Below are 20,693 nucleotides of genomic sequence, written 5' to 3' on the forward strand. Positions count from 1 at the left end.
GCCAGGAGTGCCTAGAAATAACGGGCACAAGCTGGCAGAGGGTAGATTCAGACTAGATATCAGGAGGCGCTACTTCACTGTCAGGGTGGCTAGGATCTGGAACCAACTTCCAAGCGAAGTGGTGCTGGTTCCTACCCTGGGGGCCTTTAAGACAAGGCTTGGCAATCACCTTGCTGGGTTCGTTTGACCCCAGTACTCTTTCCTGCCTTGGCAGGGGTTCGGACTTGATGATCTGCTCAGGTCCCTGCCGACCCTACTAACTATGAAACTATGGTTGTTAAGTTTTCACCCACACTGTGTTTAAACTATATCTTTCTTGTTACTGTCAGAGCATAACAAGGTGCATTACTGGGTTAACATCTCTGGTCTAAACAAAGCTTTAGAGGAGAAAAAAAATGTGATTTTCAAGAAAACACGTCATTTGTTGCTTCCTTTCTCAGTAAAATGATTACAGCCCTAACAAGGTAAGCACAGGTTTAAATTTAGGATTAAAAACACTCTCGATGAAGCCAGTAGCAATAGTGACACATGTTTAAAATAAAGCTTGTGCTAAAAACAATGTTCTGACGGATTACTAAATGTATGTGTTACTACACGTTGCATGCACAGGCAAATGAAACTAAAAAATTAACTAACTCCTTTATGTAGAATTTTCCTCCCTCTTTTGTGTCCCCAGGGGAAAAGATGTAAAAAAAAACAAACCGAGTTTTAAGAACTGTTCTTAGGCGAGTAGTTTCTAATGATTTGGGATTATGCAGTTTCCAGTCTACAGATTTACTGATGCTACAAAAAAGTTGAGGAATACACAGTTCCTAGTCTGATAAAGATAATCTCTTCTCCCTTCACTTACTGCAGATACTTACTTCCGTTCTGAAGACCCCACTTGACCCAAAGCTACCGGTACACATATGCAATATGGATTGTCCACTTTGGCTTTACAGTGAAAACTAGGGGGATGATGAACTCTGGAAAATGAATTTCTCTCTTTACAAATTAACATTGCCACACAGCAACTTCTGGGTAGGATGCTAATTTGAAGATATACCTTCATCCTTCTCCATATATGACTTTATTTCCTCAAGCCGTTTATGAGCTTCATCAAGAGAAATGCTCAATTCACTGACATGCTTGGTCATCATTTCTTCACCTGAAATAAAGAAACAATAGTTTTAATACATTAATATCATAAAATGCATCTGACAGCTAGATGGTGGTTTAAAGCTATAGCCAAGTTTCCCTCTATTACTGGGGTCATTTGCACTGATGCAAAGTGAATCTGGATTTAAACCCTAATTTTCAAAAGCACACACTAACCCACTGACTTCTATTCAGTTGATCAAATGCAGACAGAGATGTGAAGTATTCTAGGACCATGGCATACTGGAATACATAGAATGAATTCTTGCTTACTCAGGGCATTGGGAATACTTAGTATGAAGCTTGCCACCACGGGAGAAGATGCAGGGCCTTTTCTCCCCACATCAAATCAGCTCTGCTAATCAATATAAAAATGGGACAGGGTGACACCTGCACTCTCAGCCTGGTCCTTCTGCAGACACTGTAGGTAGAACCCAAACTCCCTCACATCATCAGGGCCACTGAATACAGCATTTTTTTCTCATCAACTTTCTTCCCCTTCCCAAATTTTAGAGGTGCAAACACAACATAGCCCTAAGACCATTTGCTTAATGGACATTTCCATTACAGCCTTAAACATTTAGAACACTTTAGTTTCAGTAAGAAAAAAGAAAGTTCAGGCACATAAAGCAACTACAATATATAGATTCCTACAGCACAGGAAAGTGAAGATAACAGATATGAAGACCTTGCAGCAAAATCAACTAATAGCTTATTTAACATATGAATAATTGCACTGGATTGAAACACTATTGGTGGATGAGGACCTCATGATTAATTAATGATAGATTTATTGCAAATTCCTTTAAAATAAAAAATGGAACCAGATTCTCAGCTTGAGTAAAACCCCAAGCCCCATCACTCAATTGATTCCATGCTCACACATACACATTCTAGTTGACAATTGGTTCCTTTCTTGAATGTACTGATGTGGAAACAAATGTAAAAGCATGTTCAGAACCATTAGCAAATTTTTTGCACTCGAAATGAAAATTTACAAAACTAACTGAAAAATCTCATTCCTTTCCCTGGTTTTGGATAAAGCTTTGCAGCAGGAAAGATTTTTTTTTAAATGTTATCAACCAAAATCTGCAGCAACTGGAGGACATTTGTATTTCCAGTACATATAGCAATATATTTCTTAGCCATTAGAAAGACTAAATGTATAAAGTGCACTGAATATTTGCTCACTGAAATATTGGACAATAGGGGGGTGTGAAGTGGGCCCTATTCGATTTGGATTCAGCCCAAATCAGGGACAGTGATTGGATTACTTGATTCGGATCACTGTCCCTGATTTGATTCGGCTGAATCCAAATCTGAAGATTCAATGCTGATTTGGAGAATCAGCAATTCAGCCATAGACATAGCTTTAAATGTTTTGTATACATACCTTGAGGTACCAGTGAGGCTTGTGAATGCTGTGATGTTGGGGTGAATGGAGCATCCCACAGGAGTGAGGGGGGGGGCCCCTCCACATGCTCAGAGGTGAACCGGAACTACTTTTAGTCCACTTCCGGGCCCGCCGGGGAGGATGCAGGGGTGCCCCCCTGCATCCCCACCCCCGCAGCTTGGTGATCGGCCACGGGGAAACCCTGGGTGCCCTTCCCAGACCCAGGAGGCACCAGTTGCAGAGCTGGGGGGGCTCGGAGGCTCCAGCCCCCCCCGTGCACTTCCTGGGGGACTTGGAAGTGGACCAGAAATGCTTCTGGTCCACTTCTGTGGCTATTAACGAGCATGCCCAGGAGCCCCCCAGTGTTTTTGTGGGATGCTCCATGCACCTCATCATCGCAGCATTAACAAACCACCTGCTACCTAGAGGTATGTAGAAAAAACATTTAAAGCTGCGTCTATGTCCGAATTGCCAAGTCTTTCCGAATCTATTCGGAGGGTTCCAATTTGCTTCAGAGAGATTAAAGGGTCCTCCGCTTCGTTTCAGATTCGGAGATTTGGCCATCAAAATCAGGCTGAATCTCTGCTGAATCAAATCAGGAACTGAAGTTTCGCATAGTCAGATTGGATAAATGTTTTAAAAAAAAAGCAGGATTTTAATACTCTTAGTTCTAAATAAAAGAAGTGACTTTTCCCTCACATAAGTTGGGATAACATAAGCCCTGAGCATGTGCAACAGACTTCATGAATATATTTTTGTCTGTACACAAAGCCTCTGCAAATGGAAAACCATTGCTATGCCTGGGATAAGTTTAAGTTTAGAAAGTATAGTGGAGATCACAGTTTTATATTTACTCACAGATTTGCAAAATTCTAATTGTTCACAGCAAGGTTTTTTTGTGGTGCATAAGGGAAATAATGTTATTTCATTATCTGTCATCATCAGCAAGTAGATAGCATGCTAAAATTGGTAAACTGGTCTGCCAATTTTGACAGGTCAATCTATAGTTATTCCCTAGCTTCAGATTTAAAATGTTCTTTTCTTCCTAAGACAAAAAATACTCCACTATTTGTTCTTAGGTCATCCACTCACTGAATCCAAATTTTATTTTTCCATTGCCCGAGAGTTTAAAGATGGTACTTTAGGCATGTAGGAAATACTGTTCATATTAAAATATTTTATCTGCCAAGATTTGTGACTGAAGGGAACTGTGTTTAGTCACTGTTAAAATGACCTTCTAGGCCTTGTCCACCCTGATGCCACCCAACAGTGGTATGAGTGCTAGTAGTATTTGAAGGGAAAACACAGACTTTTAATCAAATGCATCCTCATTCAATGTGCCACCCTACTACTGGCAATGGTAAAGCTGCATCAGTGCTACAGCAACAGTAGCAGAAATGCTAACACATTTCAGTGTAGATGGAAGCTTAGAGATCTTCCTAGACACGCACACACTTTAGACATAACAGAAGTTGCCATGGCAGCAAAGCAACAACCTGCTCTATAGCATCCAATGACGGAAAAAATCCTTTCTAATAAAAGACATTAATTATAGAATGTAATAAATATTCATTAACCACATCCTGAATGTTAACTTCTGTGGCTCTTGCATTGCAATATGAAACCCTCAAAATATTCAAGAAACCCTGAGAACAGTGTAGGTTCTCTACAGACAGAAACAGCATGGGTCTGGCTCTCTATTCATTTTCACTAATGTAAATCAGGCATTTCAATGAAAATCAGTGCAAGGAAAAGGAGAAACAAGCTGATATTATTACGTAACAAAAGTACTAAGTTCACCAGTGTACTTAACCCAGATCACTGAAGAAGATGCATCTATCTATCTATCTATATTTTTAATCAGAGGATATATAATTGTTGCAGGAAGCAAACTGGAAAGGCTATATCATATAAAAAGATATGCCATCTTATCAAATACAATCTCTGATTTTCTGGGTTTTATTATAATTTGCTATTTCTTATTCAGTAAGTTCTTTGTAATGGCACTATGTTGGCATAATTATGACATACTTGAACTGATATCATGCTCCCATTAATTCAATAAAAACAATAACAAACAGGCTTACCCTCAGCCCAGGCTTTTCTCTCATAGATGTCTTTTACCATATCTGAAATCTCTTTAATGATTTCTTGGATCTTTCTTTTTTCCAAGCTGGAACGTTCTTTCCAAGCCAAGTTGGTCCAACTGGCTTCTTCGATGGCAGCTATTATACTCCGTCCAAAACATATATTTTGATCCACACTGCTTCTGAAAAACTTGAAATAGTCCTTGTAGGCTACATATTTATTTTTGTGCTCATCCGTGCTTCTATGCCTTTCGTAAGTCCCAGTAGCTACAAAAGCTGCATTTCTTTCTTCATTCTCCTCCTTTTTCACCTCATCACTTTCTGTTGGTGTCACAGCCTCAGAGGTCTCGATCTCCAAGTTTTCTGTCTGGCTAAAGTAGTTTTCAGAACTCTGGATGAATTTAATTCCACAAAGGTCACATTGCGTTCGGTCAATATCTGCTTTTTTAAAGATCCCCGATACTAATTCTTCCATTTCCACACCAGTAAGCTCTGGCTTAGAACAGGATTTCCTTCTCCATTTTACATAACAATACCCTAAAAAAAACACCTTAAACAACTTCCGCTCTGCAGATGCTTTCTGCTGTTGCTTCTGCTGCTTTATGCATGCTATGGCTGTTAGGGGATCTTCCCGCTCTTCCATAGAAAGATCACTTTCAAATTCCATTTCTGACTCTAAAGAGTATTCTACAGGATGCCAGGAGGATACAAATCTTTCTGGGTTTATCTGCTCGTAAAAGATGCCCCGTACACTACTAGTCCCTTTGTAATACAGCGAGTCCCACCTCCATCGACAGTTGACCAAGAACTCGCCATCTCGTTCAGTCAGCAGCTCCTGAAGGCCTTCTGCTATCTCTCTCACTTGTGAGGTTTTACTTACTTTCTCCACAATCTTAACCAATCTTTCAGGCACTTTGGAAGGAGACCGTCTTTTCATACTTATCAGTTTATCCTTAATTGTAAGAAAGTGGGTGTGAAAAAGAGATTTAGATTTAATATTGAGCACTTGATCAGCATTCACCAGTATCACCAAGCACAACACCACAGTACGCTCAGCTTCCCCTGACGTTACGTAATCAGGGTCCCCAAAAGCATCCACAAGGACATTGAAGTCTTTGCTTTGAGCTCCACACAAAACTTCTGCCACATAACTGAGATGGAATTTGAACTGCCTGACAGCTTTATTTATGTCCTTTGGTCTGTAGTCCTGGATAATAGAAAAGGTGTCTCTGACCTCTTTGTGTTGGTCTTTTTTAATTCTGAACAAAAACTCCCAATAATGAAGGAGAGCAAGGTAACTCTTTGGAAGGCACAAATTAACATCTTTGCAAAGGCGCATCAGGACAGCACAACAGAGGATATATTGGAATTCTAGCAGCATCACTGTATTTCCTATGCTTGGAATCAGAGGATCAATGCATTTCTTGACCAGGACATTCATAAAACGGAAAAACAACCATTTACATTCTTCTGGATTTTTGTTAACATACAGCTGGTCCAGTGAGTTTTGAAGAAGTCGAATGAAACACAAGTGTATGTTTTCTGCATTTTCAGCATTTTTGTTAGGCTGCAACATCCCAGCTCTGCCCTGTATTCCCTTGGGTTTTTTCCCTCTGCTTTTCTCTTTTTCATAAGCCTTTAGTTCTTTGTTATAATCTTCTTCCTCCCTACTAAGAAACTTCTCAAATTCTTCAGGGTAACTGGAGGACAAGATGAAAACTTGCATGGCACTAAGCAACAAGTCCGTAGATTCTCTTCTGTTTACAGCACTTTCATTTTTAAACTTAAATGTGATGTATTCCTTCAACACCATTTTAAAGTACTTAGAAACATTGGACAAAGGTCCCAAGATTTCTCTGCATGCCATTGGATTTTCTGACACCACTCTAAGATGGAAATGCTGAGGGAAGACAACATTTACAAGGGATTTGCACAATGCATATCTATCGGCAGTCAAAAGTTCATCAATATCTTTACTTTCATGAAGCAGCTCTTTTGGAAAAACCTTCTTGGCTTGTAAGAGGAGTCCATTTATCACTGCCAAATCTATTTTACACCGAAACATAGACTTCGCCTCATGACGCAAAAAAGGTCTATGGAAGCCTTCACACGTTTTATCTTCACAATCCAAGCCGGCAATGAACTTCAAACAAATATCAGGGTAATTACGTCCAAGAACGCTGCGTGTAATCAAACACAATCTGCTTAACAAGTGTTTCTTCAGCGCAGACTTCACCTCTGCTATGCCTACCACAAAGTGATCTTTCATTTTTTTCCCTTTCAGACGGGGATTATCTGACAAAATCTGCACAATGTGTCCGCCTTCATTTTGGGACACCTGGCAAAGATTGCCATCTATTGGCAAGACCCCAAAATAATCAAAACATGACTTGACCATTTCTTTCTCAGCATTGGTAGTTGCTTTCTGTAAAGCTTCAACCAAGTCTAGAAGAGCCTCTAACCCATATTTTGCAAGACACAAGATAGATCTGCTTTCTGCTTCGCAGTGGGTTAATTCAAAGAGAGCTTCCACCATACCAGCATAGTGAAGCAAAGAGTGGTACTTGTAGAAAGCATCTTTAAGCCTTGTAAAATCTTTCTTTAGCACTCCCTGGAGAAAGATTGCTTCAGCAATTCCAGATGTCTGGTTGGTTTGTTTACACAGCTCTAAGGCTTCTTCTAAGACAGCCTCTATATTTTCCAATTCTGAATGCCCTGAGACACTGAGACGGGCTGCCATAAGCAGACACGATGCCCGAAATTCCTTCTTGGTAGTGAGCTTGGCTGCTTCCAACACAAACCCATGTTGCTTCATCAGAGTAGCAGCCTCTTCCTCTCGACCTTCCCTCTTCAGCAGGTCCGCTGCTTGGGCCAAGCATTTGTGGGATTTCAAGAACACAAGCTGGACTTCTGTGCCAAGCCTGGAGAGGACTCTCATCATGTCTTTGGGTTTGTTTGCAGTCAAGTACTTAGAAGCAGCCGCCAAGTACAACTCATTTGATGAGATGGAGAGGTGTGTCCTCAGTATCTCTTCATACCTGAAATGAACACAGCTGTGATTAAACTAAAAATCACCAGGTGTGATTAAAGTAAAGCACAACATACTATTTACAAAATAGAAAGGAAAGGATCCTGGTTATATTAACAAGGTAAATAAGGCAACATCAACCATGCTGTTCCTTCAAAAAGGCCAAAAATACATCTCAAACTGAAAATAAGGATGAGGGGTCTCTTTGATATCTGAAAAAACAATCATATTCTAAAAAGACCTAAAATATAGCTTTGTTACAAGGTAAGCCTGTCTGAAACAAAATTCAGAAGAGAAACAAGATCAGAAGGTCAAAACATTAGGGAATCTTATTTATTTATGGAATTTATCTGCCACCCTTCCCAACAAAGGCGTAGGGTGGCTTTTAGTAAGAAAAGAGAAAAACTTCAGAAGGGAAACTATAATACTGAAATAAAAATAAGTGGCCACTTAACATCATCTCAACCTAGCTTTGTTGCCCAAATAGGAAGGTCTCGCAGCACTTCTAAAAGATGTCCAGGCTCAGGCTCTGGCGGATCTTATACTGAGGGAGTTCCAGAGCTGGGGAGCTGAAACTGCTGAGAACGGACTTCTCAGATGTTTTCACTATGTAGACTTAATGTATCTATGGTACTTGCAAGAGCTTGCTCTCAGCTGACTTTAAGAGATTATGATGGGTGTGTTGGAGACAGCAGACCCTTTGGTACATAGAGCGTAGGCTGTTTAAGCTTTTATAGGTCCTATCTTGGTCCATGCTACTTTACTCCCATTTTAACATAGTTTTTTAGTTTTAAAGTAATGAAAAATTATACTGACTTGGTAAATAGCGAAAAAAGCCTACAACAGTAACAGACTACTTTATGGTACAAGAACTACATATATGCCGCAGCACTGTATCTGTAAACCATTTTCACCCATTGCTGCTTCCTGAGTGGCAGAACAAAGCACACATTTCCTTCTTTTTTAAACATTAGTTCTGGTATTCACTTAATGGTTAATTACCATTGTATGATGTCAATAAATTATTAAAACTTCTTTCTTAGCCAAACTTTAGCCTTGGAGGAAAAAAAAAAAAGTCTTTCCTCCTACACATTGAGGGTGAGTAATATTTTTTGACAGGTGAGTAAATTACCCTTAGCCTTTCATTATCTTTTCATGGTAAAAATGGGGGAGTAGATTTTGTGCCTGGGATGGTAAATTTGCATGGATGATTTTGCAGGGCTGATATAAAGAAAAAACAAAGCATTGTATGTTAGAAGTAATTTTAATACTTGTACTTTAAGAAAATTATTTCTATCTATTTAAAAACGTTCCCAAATACAGTGATGATCTCAAATAAAGTAAAGTAATAAACTTTGTTATTCATGTTACAAAAGATTTCATAGGTCATCTCCCATATTTCCTGGAGTCTGTCAATCTATTATGTTGTTTATGGAACATGAAGATCCATTATTCGAATGCTCTCAACATTTTTTGTTACATATTTTACCATGAAATTTTAAAAATAAACTGAAAAAAGAATAATTATAGGCAGGGTCTGATTTCCCATATATTTTACTGTGATGTGCTAAGAACACATGGGAAAAATGTATTATTATGATAGCTACAACCAAAAACCCAACTTACGTTGGTCTAAGGACATAGACAGGCAAGGTTCTTTGAGTAGGTGCGATATCTTTTATTAGCCCAACTGAGTAGTTGGTAGAAAAAAGTTCTTGGAAAGCTTTTGGGCGCAGTCACCCTTCTGCAGGCATAGGGAGTCTCTGGTGTTGTGAGACTCCAAACAAAAAACAGAGCAGCAGAGACTCCCTATTCCTGAAGAAGGGTGACTGCGCCCGAAGGCTTGCTAAGAACTTTTTTCCAACTACTCAGTTGGTCTGATAAGATATCGCACCTACTCAAAGAACCTTGCCTGCCTTATAATAGGGATGAGTACTGTTGCCCAGTACCATTACCCATTACTCAGTTGCCTAGAATTTCTTCCCATTTTCCAATCCTGTTTTCAGCTGATTATAACTATGCTAATCCTAAAACATCTGGCTTTGATTCAATATTTCAGCTAAAATGGATCAGTCATTTCCAAGAATGAGAGCAAGGGAAATAAATATGTTGTTTTCCCCAAGTTCAAACACTCTAGGAACCTTTTATTTGGGAAGTCCCAGTGTGCTGTGCTTTGGGGCAGGGACCTGAAACTTGAGAGAAGGGTAGGCATTTGTGGAGGGAACATGTCTCTCCCTTAAAAATATATGTGCAAATCTGGTCAAGATACAGAAACTGAGACATTTGCATATGCTCAGCAGCAACTTCTCTGACTATAGCAGATACAATCACCAGAAGCCCTGTCATGAATAAGCACGTCAGTCTGTTGCTGAATAGGTTTTTCCCTGCACCTGCCATTCTACCTTCCTGCAGGCTATGCTGGTCAAATGTCAAAGACTTGCCATTTTGCAATCCTGTTTTCAGTTGTTATGAACTGTGCTAATTAACTGAATCAAAGATGTGACAGCATCTCTTTTTTGCCCCTGATGATTGCAGGCACCTTGGAGGAGGAAACTACCAGAAATGCAGAGAGGACAAGCGGGAGGGATGGAGACAGTAAACTGATAAGAAATCTAGTGGGAGGCAGTGACTGGGAGTGGGAGGGCAAATATGAAGTAGGGTAGTTGTTCTAAACATTTCTAGACTTGAGGCACTTCTCAGAAAGTGCCAGCTCTTAGTTTTCATTCTTTTTTTGACTCAGGAAAAATAATAGAGCAATTTTTCTGTAACAAAGAATTCAGAAAGATGCCAACTGGTCAGACTGTTTCCTGACACTACGAAGTCCTATTTGAAATCTCTGGGCTTATCTTGTTCACAATGTTTGCACACCTAACGAAACTAACATTGCATAGCACCCTGCAGCACTCAAAAGCAACTCACTAGAGTGCCACAGCACTGTGACTCAGAAATCGGTGAACTACGATGAGAAGGAGAGATTGCTGGGGGATGATGGCTAGGACTGGCTGGAAAGGAGAGCAGTACTGGAAATGTAGGACAGACAGGGAACAAGGACTAGAAACCAGTAGGCAGTAAGGAAAAATGGGACTATCTGAGCAAAGACACTGGGACAATTAGCTTGGGAGGGACAGAAAACACTAAGATTGGATAAGGAGCTTGGAGAAGATGATATGTAGTCAATGAGAAAGGGAATATTAGCTGGACCTGCCAACTGGAGGCCGGGGGGCAGGGGAGATAAACTGGATGAGGAGCCAGAAAGGGGAGGGAAGACCTGCGTACAGAAGTGTTGAGAGAGACAGGGATGAGTAACTTAAAAAGTGGAAACTGGGACTGGATAAATGTAAAGAATAACCGTGGAGAGAAGAAAGAAGCAAATTAAAAAGGGGGTCAGGGAAGACAGGGGCAGGGCATTCTGGGTTCCTCTTGGGGGGGGGAACAAGTAGAAGAGTCTGTACCTGCCAGAGCATATGTACCTCCAGGGCTTGGAACTGAATCTCAAATCTTGCTACTCCGCTACTGCCAGCAAGTGTCTGGAATCTAAAGTACCTCAGACCTCTCAAGTGCTGATCCATACAGAAGGCAACAACAATTTGCCATTGGTATCTGTTACAATGCCAGCTCAACTGGCAAAGATACATGTAGTGGATCCAAAGGGTACAAAACTTGCCTGTGGACTAGTTAATGGCAATGTTAACATAGTATACCATAACAGAATTTAATTTGGCTTTTCCTTTAAAATATATATTTTATATAATAAAAGTGTAGGAAGTTCATAAAACAAAAGCGACATCAAAAATACATTGTTAGGGACGTGAAGTCAAATCACTCAATCATTAGGATATGCCAGAACTAATGCTTGCGCCTGTGTAAATTTTTAATTTGGGTACTTTGTGCATGTGAATTAGGTTTTTAGGGAATATTACATACTATTTGGAGCCATCCCTTAGAAATAATGCACAGGAGAGCACCTCTATTTCTATCCTGTGCTTTAAAAAAGTTATCAAATCATCCACATAGTAAGCATATTAAGATATTCTGCCTAGTGGATTAGACATTATGCAATTCAAACATCAAAATCTCTCACAGAAGTCCACAAACACTGATAAAATAAATGGCAGGTTCCCAAAGGTACTATTTCCCTGAACCCTGTGCTGAAGTTTACCTTAGCTGAGAAAATCACTGTGAAAAACTATAGATTTGACATCCTTTTATTACAGTTAAAGCTTTGGGCCATCTTCTTTGTCATTTTCTCATTAATTGGAAGTGATGGCAGGAATTCTGATGAATCGAATGAATATGCTATTTGTGTAAGAAGTGTCACCAGCATAAAACTTTTGCCAAATCTACATGGAGCTCGCCTTATTACACTGAAGTCAAACAACTGATGTAGGCATTTTCTGTGCATCACTGTCTTAAAAGGACATACATACCTTTCTGCTGCATTTCCTGCTTCCTCATAGAGGCCCTCCTGGAAAAACATCTGAAGTGCTAGTTCAAACTCTTGCATTTGTTCATAACATCTGGCCGCCTCTTTATAGCAGTGGCTTTTTTTATAGAAATAGGCAGCTTCTTTTACCTACGGCATAAAATTCTTATTAATATGAAATCTCCTAAATATTCAAACAGCAACAGAACAAACGCAGTATTTTCATTTATACAGAAAGAGACACAGAGAAAAACAAAGACTTCCACTACCACTTCTGCTGAATATCATTCCCACACAATAGACAATATCAAGATTTAAGGTGTTAAACTTCCCTCCTTTTACAACTATTGTGATCTACAAAGTTCCCTGGAACCAACTGAAAAAATATTGTACTTTATTTATCATCATCAACACACCATGGGGGGGACCTTATGAAAAATAATTTTGCACAGGTAAACAATGTTTAAAGGTCTCTAAACAGATATAAGAATTTAAGTAAGAAAGAATGATAGTCCTCTAAAAGAAAAACAGGCAGAAGAGCATTTAGTACCTTTCCTAATTTTTTACATAGTTCTGAACAAAGCTGAAATTCTTTGGCGTAAGTCAGACATTTCAGTGATAATTTTGGTTCTCCACATTCCAAATAGGTTTTAGCCAAGGACATGTATTCCATCTGTTTTTCCCTGTCCAAAAAAAAAAAAAAGTTTATTTGTGCATATATGATATTCCAAGTCAAATTCAGGAATACAGGACGAGAAAGGCCTCCTAGTCACTGAGTCCAGCTGCCTGCAGAGGCAAGCAACTAGAACAAGTATTCTTGTTCGGGGATGGGGGGCAGGATACCAAGCCCCATCTTATCCTTAGTTAGGATGTTTGCCATTACTCCTCCTACTGGAAAATGCTGTTCTAGAATCTCGGTGCTTTGAGGGTTAGACTCCCTATTCTAATTTCCAGACTAAATTTGTTCAGGGCAAGTTTATATACATTTGTTCTTGGGCTAACCTTGTGCTTTTAGCTTAAAATGATTCTTTTCTGTCCCGGGCGTTTACCTTTGGGTGCATTTATATACAGCAAATATATTCCTTCTCAGTTTTTGTTTTGCTAGCCTTAACAAGCCACACTCTTTTAGTTTCCTGTCACAATAGGCTCTCCATTTCCTTGATCTTAGAAGGCCTTTACTGAATGCATTCCAGGTTGAATTCGCCTTTCTTGGACATAGATGACCAAAATACAAAAAACAGCATTTCATGTACAAATGGCACTAATATTTCCCTTTCTTTACTGAAAACACTTCTGAAACCTTCTCAGATTAGCAGTGTCCAACTTCCCATTTCAACTTAATGATACCTCTCTACTGCCCTACTACGGAACCAAGGATTACTTTAGTGACACCTTCTATGCCCAAACCTGAAGCAACCTTAATGCCTTTTGTAAAGCAGTGGGCTGCTGCCTGAACCACTTGTTAAACTATTTTAAACTACAGAAGAACTTAATTTGCATTTCTTCAGTCAGACGGTACAGCCCCCCGACTTGGCTTGATACTGAGGAGGGAGACTACCTGGTCCCCCAACTTAAGCCAGGGGTAGGCAATTATTTCAGTTGATGGGCCACTTAAGTTTTGGTGAGCTATTGAGGGCCACACACAAAATCTTTCAGAAGGCATCACTGTAACAAATTATAGATAAAAAATAAATCATATACTAAAAATTAAACATCTACTATGGCATGTTTTAATTTTTTTTTAAAAATATTTTTGACCGATTTATGTTTTGTGAGTAGTGTATCTAGTGACTGCATAATAGCTCAAAATAAAAGTCTTACTGTTGTATATTGTATGAGGGGAGGTGGGGGCTGTGGTGGGAAGCAACTGCATGCATGTAAGGGAGAGCTACCTATGCCCAAGGTCCTAGGAGCTGGCTAGGGCTGATGGGATGGAGGGAGAGAGGACTGGGGACACATGCAGCAGAACTTGCCTGGGTAGTCCAATGCCCTGGCCCTGGGCATACACAACTTCCCAGCACTACCCGAGTATGGCTCGACTTCTTCTCCTGCCTCTGCTGTGCCACTCTGGGCAGCAGGTAACATGGAGAAGTGGTGGCAGCTGTGGGAGAATGTGCCAGACACCACATGCCCAGCCAGGCAGTGGGATGTGGAAGCTGCAGCTGGCTGGCTCCTGCTTCGGTGCATAGGGCTCCAGCTGCCTTCCACCTGCTCTGTCCACCCAGCATGATGAGCAGCTTACTGTTGTATATTGTATGAGGGGAGGTGGGGGCTGCAGTGGGAAGCAAGTGCATGCATGTAAGGGAGAGCTACCTATGCCCAAGGTCCTAGGAGCTGGCCAGGGCTGACGGGATGGAGGGAGAGAGGACTCTGCCACTCCCCCATCTGGCCCCTGGGTGCCCCTGTGACACTCTGTATGGTGCCAAGCCCTGCCTGCTCCCAGCTGGGGCATCCCATGCTGCCCTCCTACCCACCCTACGTTGGCCACCAGCACCACCCCAGCCCCAGCCAGTGTGTACAGCTTCCTGGTAGGGCTGCCTTCCCCTCAGTCAGCAGCCCACAGGTAACTAGCTGCTCATCATGCTGGGTGGACAGAGCAGGTGGAAGGCAGCTGGAGCCCTATGCACCGAAGCAGGAGCCAGCCAGCTGCAGCTTCCACATCCCACTGCCTGGCTGGGCATGTGGTGTCTGGCACATTCTCCCACAGCTGCCACCACTTCTCCATGTTACCTGCTGCCCAGAGTGGCACAGCAGAGGCAGGAGAAGAAGCCGAGCCATACTCGGGTAGCGCTGGGAAGTTGTGTATGGCCAGGGCCAGGGCGATGCCAGGTGGTGGGGGCTGCCCCAGGCAGGAGTGGGCAGGGCTTGCCCCCATGCAGAGCACTATGGGGGCAGCCACAAGCTGAATATAATCAATTGGTGTTATGGATCTGGGCAAGGGCTGTAGTTTGTCCACCCCTGTGTTAATAAGCTCATGAGGTTTGCTTCCACCTTGAATGTAGTACGGCCTCCTGAAGGCTCAGATCGAAAACATTTACTAATACTATATCCTCTTTCTCCATCACTCATTCTTCCCTGTCCTTCATTTCATCCTTCTCCCCTTTCATGGAAGTTGAAACTAAGTATTCATTTAGTTTTGGATCATACTTCAATCCACTAGTTTATTAGACAGCTCTCCTCTGAGATGGACCCATGAATTCTCACTCAGCAAAAAGGGAGTGTTTTCTGCCCCAATCAGAATAGAATTGCCTTCTGGGATTGAACAAGGCTTCCCTTTCATCACAATGTGTGCATCTCCTTGGGTGAAATAGGGTTGTTATCCTAATGCAAGGCAAGCATTTTTTGTCTGATTATGTTGTCAGCATTTCTTTAGACATCTTAGAACCAGAACAGATCTGAGGCTTAGCTTTCTGTACATATTCCAAGATACACTGCTACTTATTTAAATTTACATATCTCAGTACTTACTTGGGGCTGCTTTTCTTTGATTGCACGTTAAGTACAGCATCATGAGCCAATGCCAATTTCTCTTTCGCATCTGCTCCTCCCTTTTGGTAACATTTGGCCGCCACCTGATGTTGGATAACAGGTTACGTTCATTAGTGCACCACGCTCATGATTTCTTAAGTATTTATAAAATTACTTGACAAAGCCTCTATTTAAGCTGCGCTTACTCTTAATTTTACAACCCCATCCATGACAAACATCAAGACCAATATGGGAATGAAGGAAAGGAAAGGAAAGGAAAGGAAAGGAAAGGAAAGGAAAGGAAAGGAAAGGAAAGAGTTTGAGCACATATGAATATACAAAAGTGCCTTTGAAGTATGTCCTCATGCAAAATTTCAGCTAATTTTTATATAGATCAGCGGTTCCCAAACTCTGACAAACTGTGTACCACCAACTTTAAAATAACAACCTTAAGAACCACCAGCAAATTTTGGTCAGATAAAGTAATTATAAGTCTGTTAATGCTTACCACAGACAGGTTGTCTGCATACCACTGGTGGTAACTGTACCACAGATTGGGAGCTGCTGATATAGATAAATGACTTAGAAGTAGTGAAAGCAGAATTCTGGATAGATTGGCAGAGCAAACAATTGTTTCCATCACATCAGACTTGAGAGGGTTAGCTTGCATATCAAAAGGAACAAGCCATATCATTTCCATCACTGGAAATCAGTTAATTCTTGCATGTTCTTTTTTACTTTCATGGGGCTCGGTCTAGATTCAGATGTTCTGCATTTAGACCAATATAGTTCCAATATCCAAAAATCAAATCACACATAGCATATACTGCACTGCAGCTTTTAGAACCCAGTTCTCCAAGCATTTAAGCTGAGCACAAAATAATTGAGAACAAGGCTAAATACACGTTCTTTAGACCTTGCATCACTAGTTAGATCACAGCAAGCTGAAAACAACACCGATCAGTCCAGTTAAATTGTAGAACGAAAAATATTTGTTTACTTGTATCATGCACCAGTATCATTGCACATTTTCAGACAGAGACAAAACATGTTTTATCAGCCTCTTCACAATCACGCCAACAACTCTGCAGCAGTGTACCTGTTTTATTGCACCAGTATACTTACTGCATGTCTACTCCATTTGTCAGCATCCCTAACAGAGCAAAGCAGACCAGACCAGTCCTGCCTTTACGAAAGCCTTATTTTATTGCCAAAAATATTTTTCTTGTTTTATGCCATTTATTTGTGGAAAAGATGCATTAAATATAGGACCAAAGATTAGAAAAAAGTTTATGGTAAATTAAAAATAAAATGTAGTTCACATTAAAACAACAACAAATTTCTGTTCTTCCTGCAAGAAGGAGAGGCAGAGTTGGAGACATTTTCTAATTTATTCTAGTTCATGTTTAAATAAAAAAAAGAGTCTTCCAGCTCTTTGCTGGAACTCCAGAAAGCCGCTGAATATTTTAATTTGCTTTACTCATTCTTCATCTTAAGACCCTAATGTTGTATCCAAACAAATAGAGAACTCTTTAATTCTTAACTCTAATTTCTCACTGGTTAAAGGCATCACTGTTTGATACAAGGCAATCTGTTCCTTTCCAGAACACTTGGTTTTTACTGCTGATCTAGAAAGCAGACACTTCCGTCTCATTTTCTGACTTGCACAGCAGGAACAGATCATCATAAGTTCTTGCTTCCCTATAAATGTTTTTCTTATAAAAAGGAGAAGACTAATATAATCATGAAAGACATTGCATCATTCTGATATCTGTCATAGGAATTCATTTTGATACCAGCTTGTTTCAGAAATATTCAGAACATAAGCCAGTGATTCTCACTCACCGGGGTGCTGCTGCACCCTGGGGTGCCTTGAAATCCTTTTAAGGGTACCATGCCATGCAATGTTAGCAACATTAGATGTGAAAATATGATTCACAAGATAACCCAGAGATTTCAAATAAGAATCTGTGGTATTAAAAACCACTCGGACCTGTTGTGCCCAAGTTATTTACAACAGAAGAATTGCTCTATTTTGCAGAAAAATTAGAGGGAACAGTAAGACTTAGCATTTTTTTTTTAGATTCAACGTACCCCTCAGAAAAGGTTGAGAACCACTGATCTAAGCCTTATTAACTGGCCTGGCAGTCAAAATTTGGATCATACTAGTTAGCAATCTAGTATAAAAGAACTCAAAAATTGAGTTCATCCAAAATGACCTTTTGAATAAAATCATACACACTAAAGGATAGGATAGAAGACTATTAATTTCATTTTTACATAGAAATTTCTTACTGCATTAAACCCCTTTGGTCTCAGGATACAATTGGTAGAAAGAAAAATAATTAGGCCCCCTCTACACGTGCAGGTAAAAGGTGAAATGGGATCCAACACATGATCTACACAATTGCACCTGCTGCCATGCTACATGTGCATGGCTGCAGGTGCAATTGTTGGAATACGCATTAGAGCCCATCATGCTTTATTGTTGCTGGTGGAAGTGGGGGGCCCAATCCTGGGCTGCTCCTGCCCATGTAAGAAGCAAGGTCCTGTGGCTGGGAACTCCCTCACCTGATCCATAAATCAGCAGCTGCTGGGGCTGAAAGTCCCTCTCAGTTGAGGGACTCCTAGCCACAGGTATGGTGTGCCCATGCAGCTGGGAGCCCTGTTAGCTGACAGGGCTCCCAACCACAGGGGAGATCCTGCTAGACATGCAAATGAAAGCTTGCTAGCAAATGCTATAAAGTTAGTACACATCTCAAGCTCTAACTTTATAGCTGGTTGGAGCTTTATATGCCAGGATAAGTACTTTGGATGTATAGCTGGAATCAAGGTAATTGTGCAATTAACCAGTTAATTGTGCAATACCAAAGACAAGTAAAAACTACTGTACACAGAGACCTTAGGAGGTTCTAGGCTCATCATCCAAAGCGTTCTGCTTCCAGAACCTTGACATTCTGACCTAGAAGACCGTGTAAGGAAATAAAATTCTACATGGATCAAGATCCCAAGTACTAATTCATTCATATATTTGTTACTGTAAACAGAACCAAGTGATTTTACAGAGAGAACAGGATCTCCATACAGAAAAATACCTGACATCACATGAGACAAACACATGTTTTTACCTTCCAGCACTGATGCTTGGCATAATATTCTCCTTGTGCAATCCATTCTTCTGGAGTTGACGTTTTAACAAACATGCTATCATCTAAATCTAGAAAAAGGGAGAAGAAGGATATTTTCAAATACCTGAAGGACAATTATAAAGAGGACAGAGAGAGATTATTCTGTTGCCAGAGGGGACAGGACTAGGAGCAATGGCCTCGAGCTGCAGTAGATTAAATTTAGGTTGGAGATTAGGAAGAATTTTCTGATTATGAGGGTGGTCAAGCACTGGAACAGGCTATCTAGAGCGGTTGTAGCATCTCCATCTATGGAAATGTCAAGAGCAGGTAAGATCTTAAGGGTCAGCCAAATCTTAAGGAAGAATAATTTTTGAGTTAGTGTTGTGGCATAAGAGGAAGTATTTAATGTATTTCAAAAGTAATCATTATACTTCTCTCATATACCAAGTTGCCCTGATTTGATACTATCAACTGGCATGGGCACAAGGGGTGGATGAGATTTTCCACCATTTTATTAGCATTTAATGCTGATGATTTGTTTGGTTTCAGAAGGCCTTTAAAAACTATACTTGCTACAAAGATAAGAGCAACTTCACTGTTCCTTCATAATATATATGCTATGTCTGACTTAAAAAATAACAACACGCAAAACTGCCACTGGAATCAGCAGAAGTTCATAGGTATAACAACTGAGTGAAACCAGCTAAGGACTTCATTTTTAATGCACATCATTTGAGGCAACACCTAAAGCCAACCACTTTTTTCATATTATTTAAAAGCAAGCAAACCAAAAGAAAGGGACATCTGTAGGGAACAAAAGAAGGAAGGGTTACCTCATTTAAAATGAACTATAGTAAAACACAGAGTGACTCGTCTTGCCTTGAGGGGTTTTTTGTAGAATGTTTTGAGAAAAGCTTTACCTTTGTTTTCATCTGTTTTGACAACCTGAACAAATTCTCTTCTGATGAAATACTTAAAAGCTGGATCCCGTTTATCTCGGTTTTCATCGAAGATCCACAAATTGACCCTGGCTCTTGTAATGGCAGTATACAACTGTTTCAATTCTCCATTAAGCATCTGGAGCACAGTGATTAAGACAATACAATAAGTGATATAATCTAGAAATGCTACAACTTCACTGTAAACAGAAATCTGATGGGCACATTTAAGTCAATTAGGCACAGCATCTTAAGATAACTGACTAAATATTTTGCTACTATAAAAATTGACAGTTGGGTATGTAAAACGCAAGAAACGTGCAATCACATATTGAAATGTATGTCCAATTACTGCTACTGCAAAGTAGTCACCCAACACGTACAAATGACCAATAATGTGTATAACCATTTAAATGTTAACACTTTTCTGCATACACATTCACAATGCAAATCAAACATGTCTTCCATAACTTCTAGAATAACCAGTGCTACAAAAGCCCAAGCTACATTATGCCAAATCATACATGCAAGCAACTTCATTGGTTTTAGTGAAGCTACCTGGAATAGTATCATGGCAAATCGGTACCTTGGTATTAATTAGTTTTTAAATGATAAACATGAGATCACTATATATGAACTCTACCAGTCCATGCATAAGTTCACACAAAAAACCAACAACCCCCCAACCCTCCTTAAGTCAAAGCAAAACTAAATTCTATATACAAATGAAAATTAATACCGGGAAGGGGGGGGAGGCACCTTAATGGCAAACTTTGGGATTTTTGTATGAAAATATGAAATACTACGATCTTGACTAGAAATGCAATTTATTAGGATGCTCACTTAGATTTTACTAGCAACCTTCTTGAACTTTCAAACTGTTCATAGACATTAGGGCTGGAAGGGACCTTGGAAGATCGAGTCCAGCCCCTCGCCTGAAGGACAAGAAGTCAACTGGGGTCATACAATCCCAGCAAGACAAGCATCCAATTTGCTCTTGAAGGTGTTCAATGTAGGTGCTTGAACCACCTCCGATGGCAGGCTGTTCCAGACCTTGGATTTTACTAGCAACCTTCTTGAACTTTCAAACT

The 20,693-nt window shown here is 40.3% G+C and overlaps 1 protein-coding gene across 2 annotated transcripts in view; it reads right to left on the bottom strand.

Moving 5' to 3' along the window:
- The window catches only part of TRANK1 (tetratricopeptide repeat and ankyrin repeat containing 1), a 75,706-nt gene that overhangs the window by 3,311 nt on the left and 51,702 nt on the right, over positions 1–20,693 (bottom strand). For both annotated transcript variants that reach the window (XM_019538138.1, XM_019538144.1), the window contains 7 exons: positions 19,585–19,741; positions 18,665–18,753; positions 15,537–15,640; positions 12,619–12,751; positions 12,073–12,218; positions 4,618–7,655; positions 1,046–1,147 (listed from right to left, as the gene is read on the bottom strand). In XM_019538138.1, coding sequence (XP_019393683.1) covers positions 1,046–1,147; positions 4,618–7,655; positions 12,073–12,218; positions 12,619–12,751; positions 15,537–15,640; positions 18,665–18,753; positions 19,585–19,741 — 3,769 coding nt within the window. The remainder of the gene's footprint in view (positions 1–1,045; positions 1,148–4,617; positions 7,656–12,072; positions 12,219–12,618; positions 12,752–15,536; positions 15,641–18,664; positions 18,754–19,584; positions 19,742–20,693) is intronic.

This window comes from Crocodylus porosus, unplaced genomic scaffold (genome assembly GCF_001723895.1).
Source record: "Crocodylus porosus isolate Cpor-Errol unplaced genomic scaffold, CroPor_comp1, whole genome shotgun sequence".
NCBI classification, from domain to species: Eukaryota; Metazoa; Chordata; order Crocodylia; family Crocodylidae; genus Crocodylus; species Crocodylus porosus.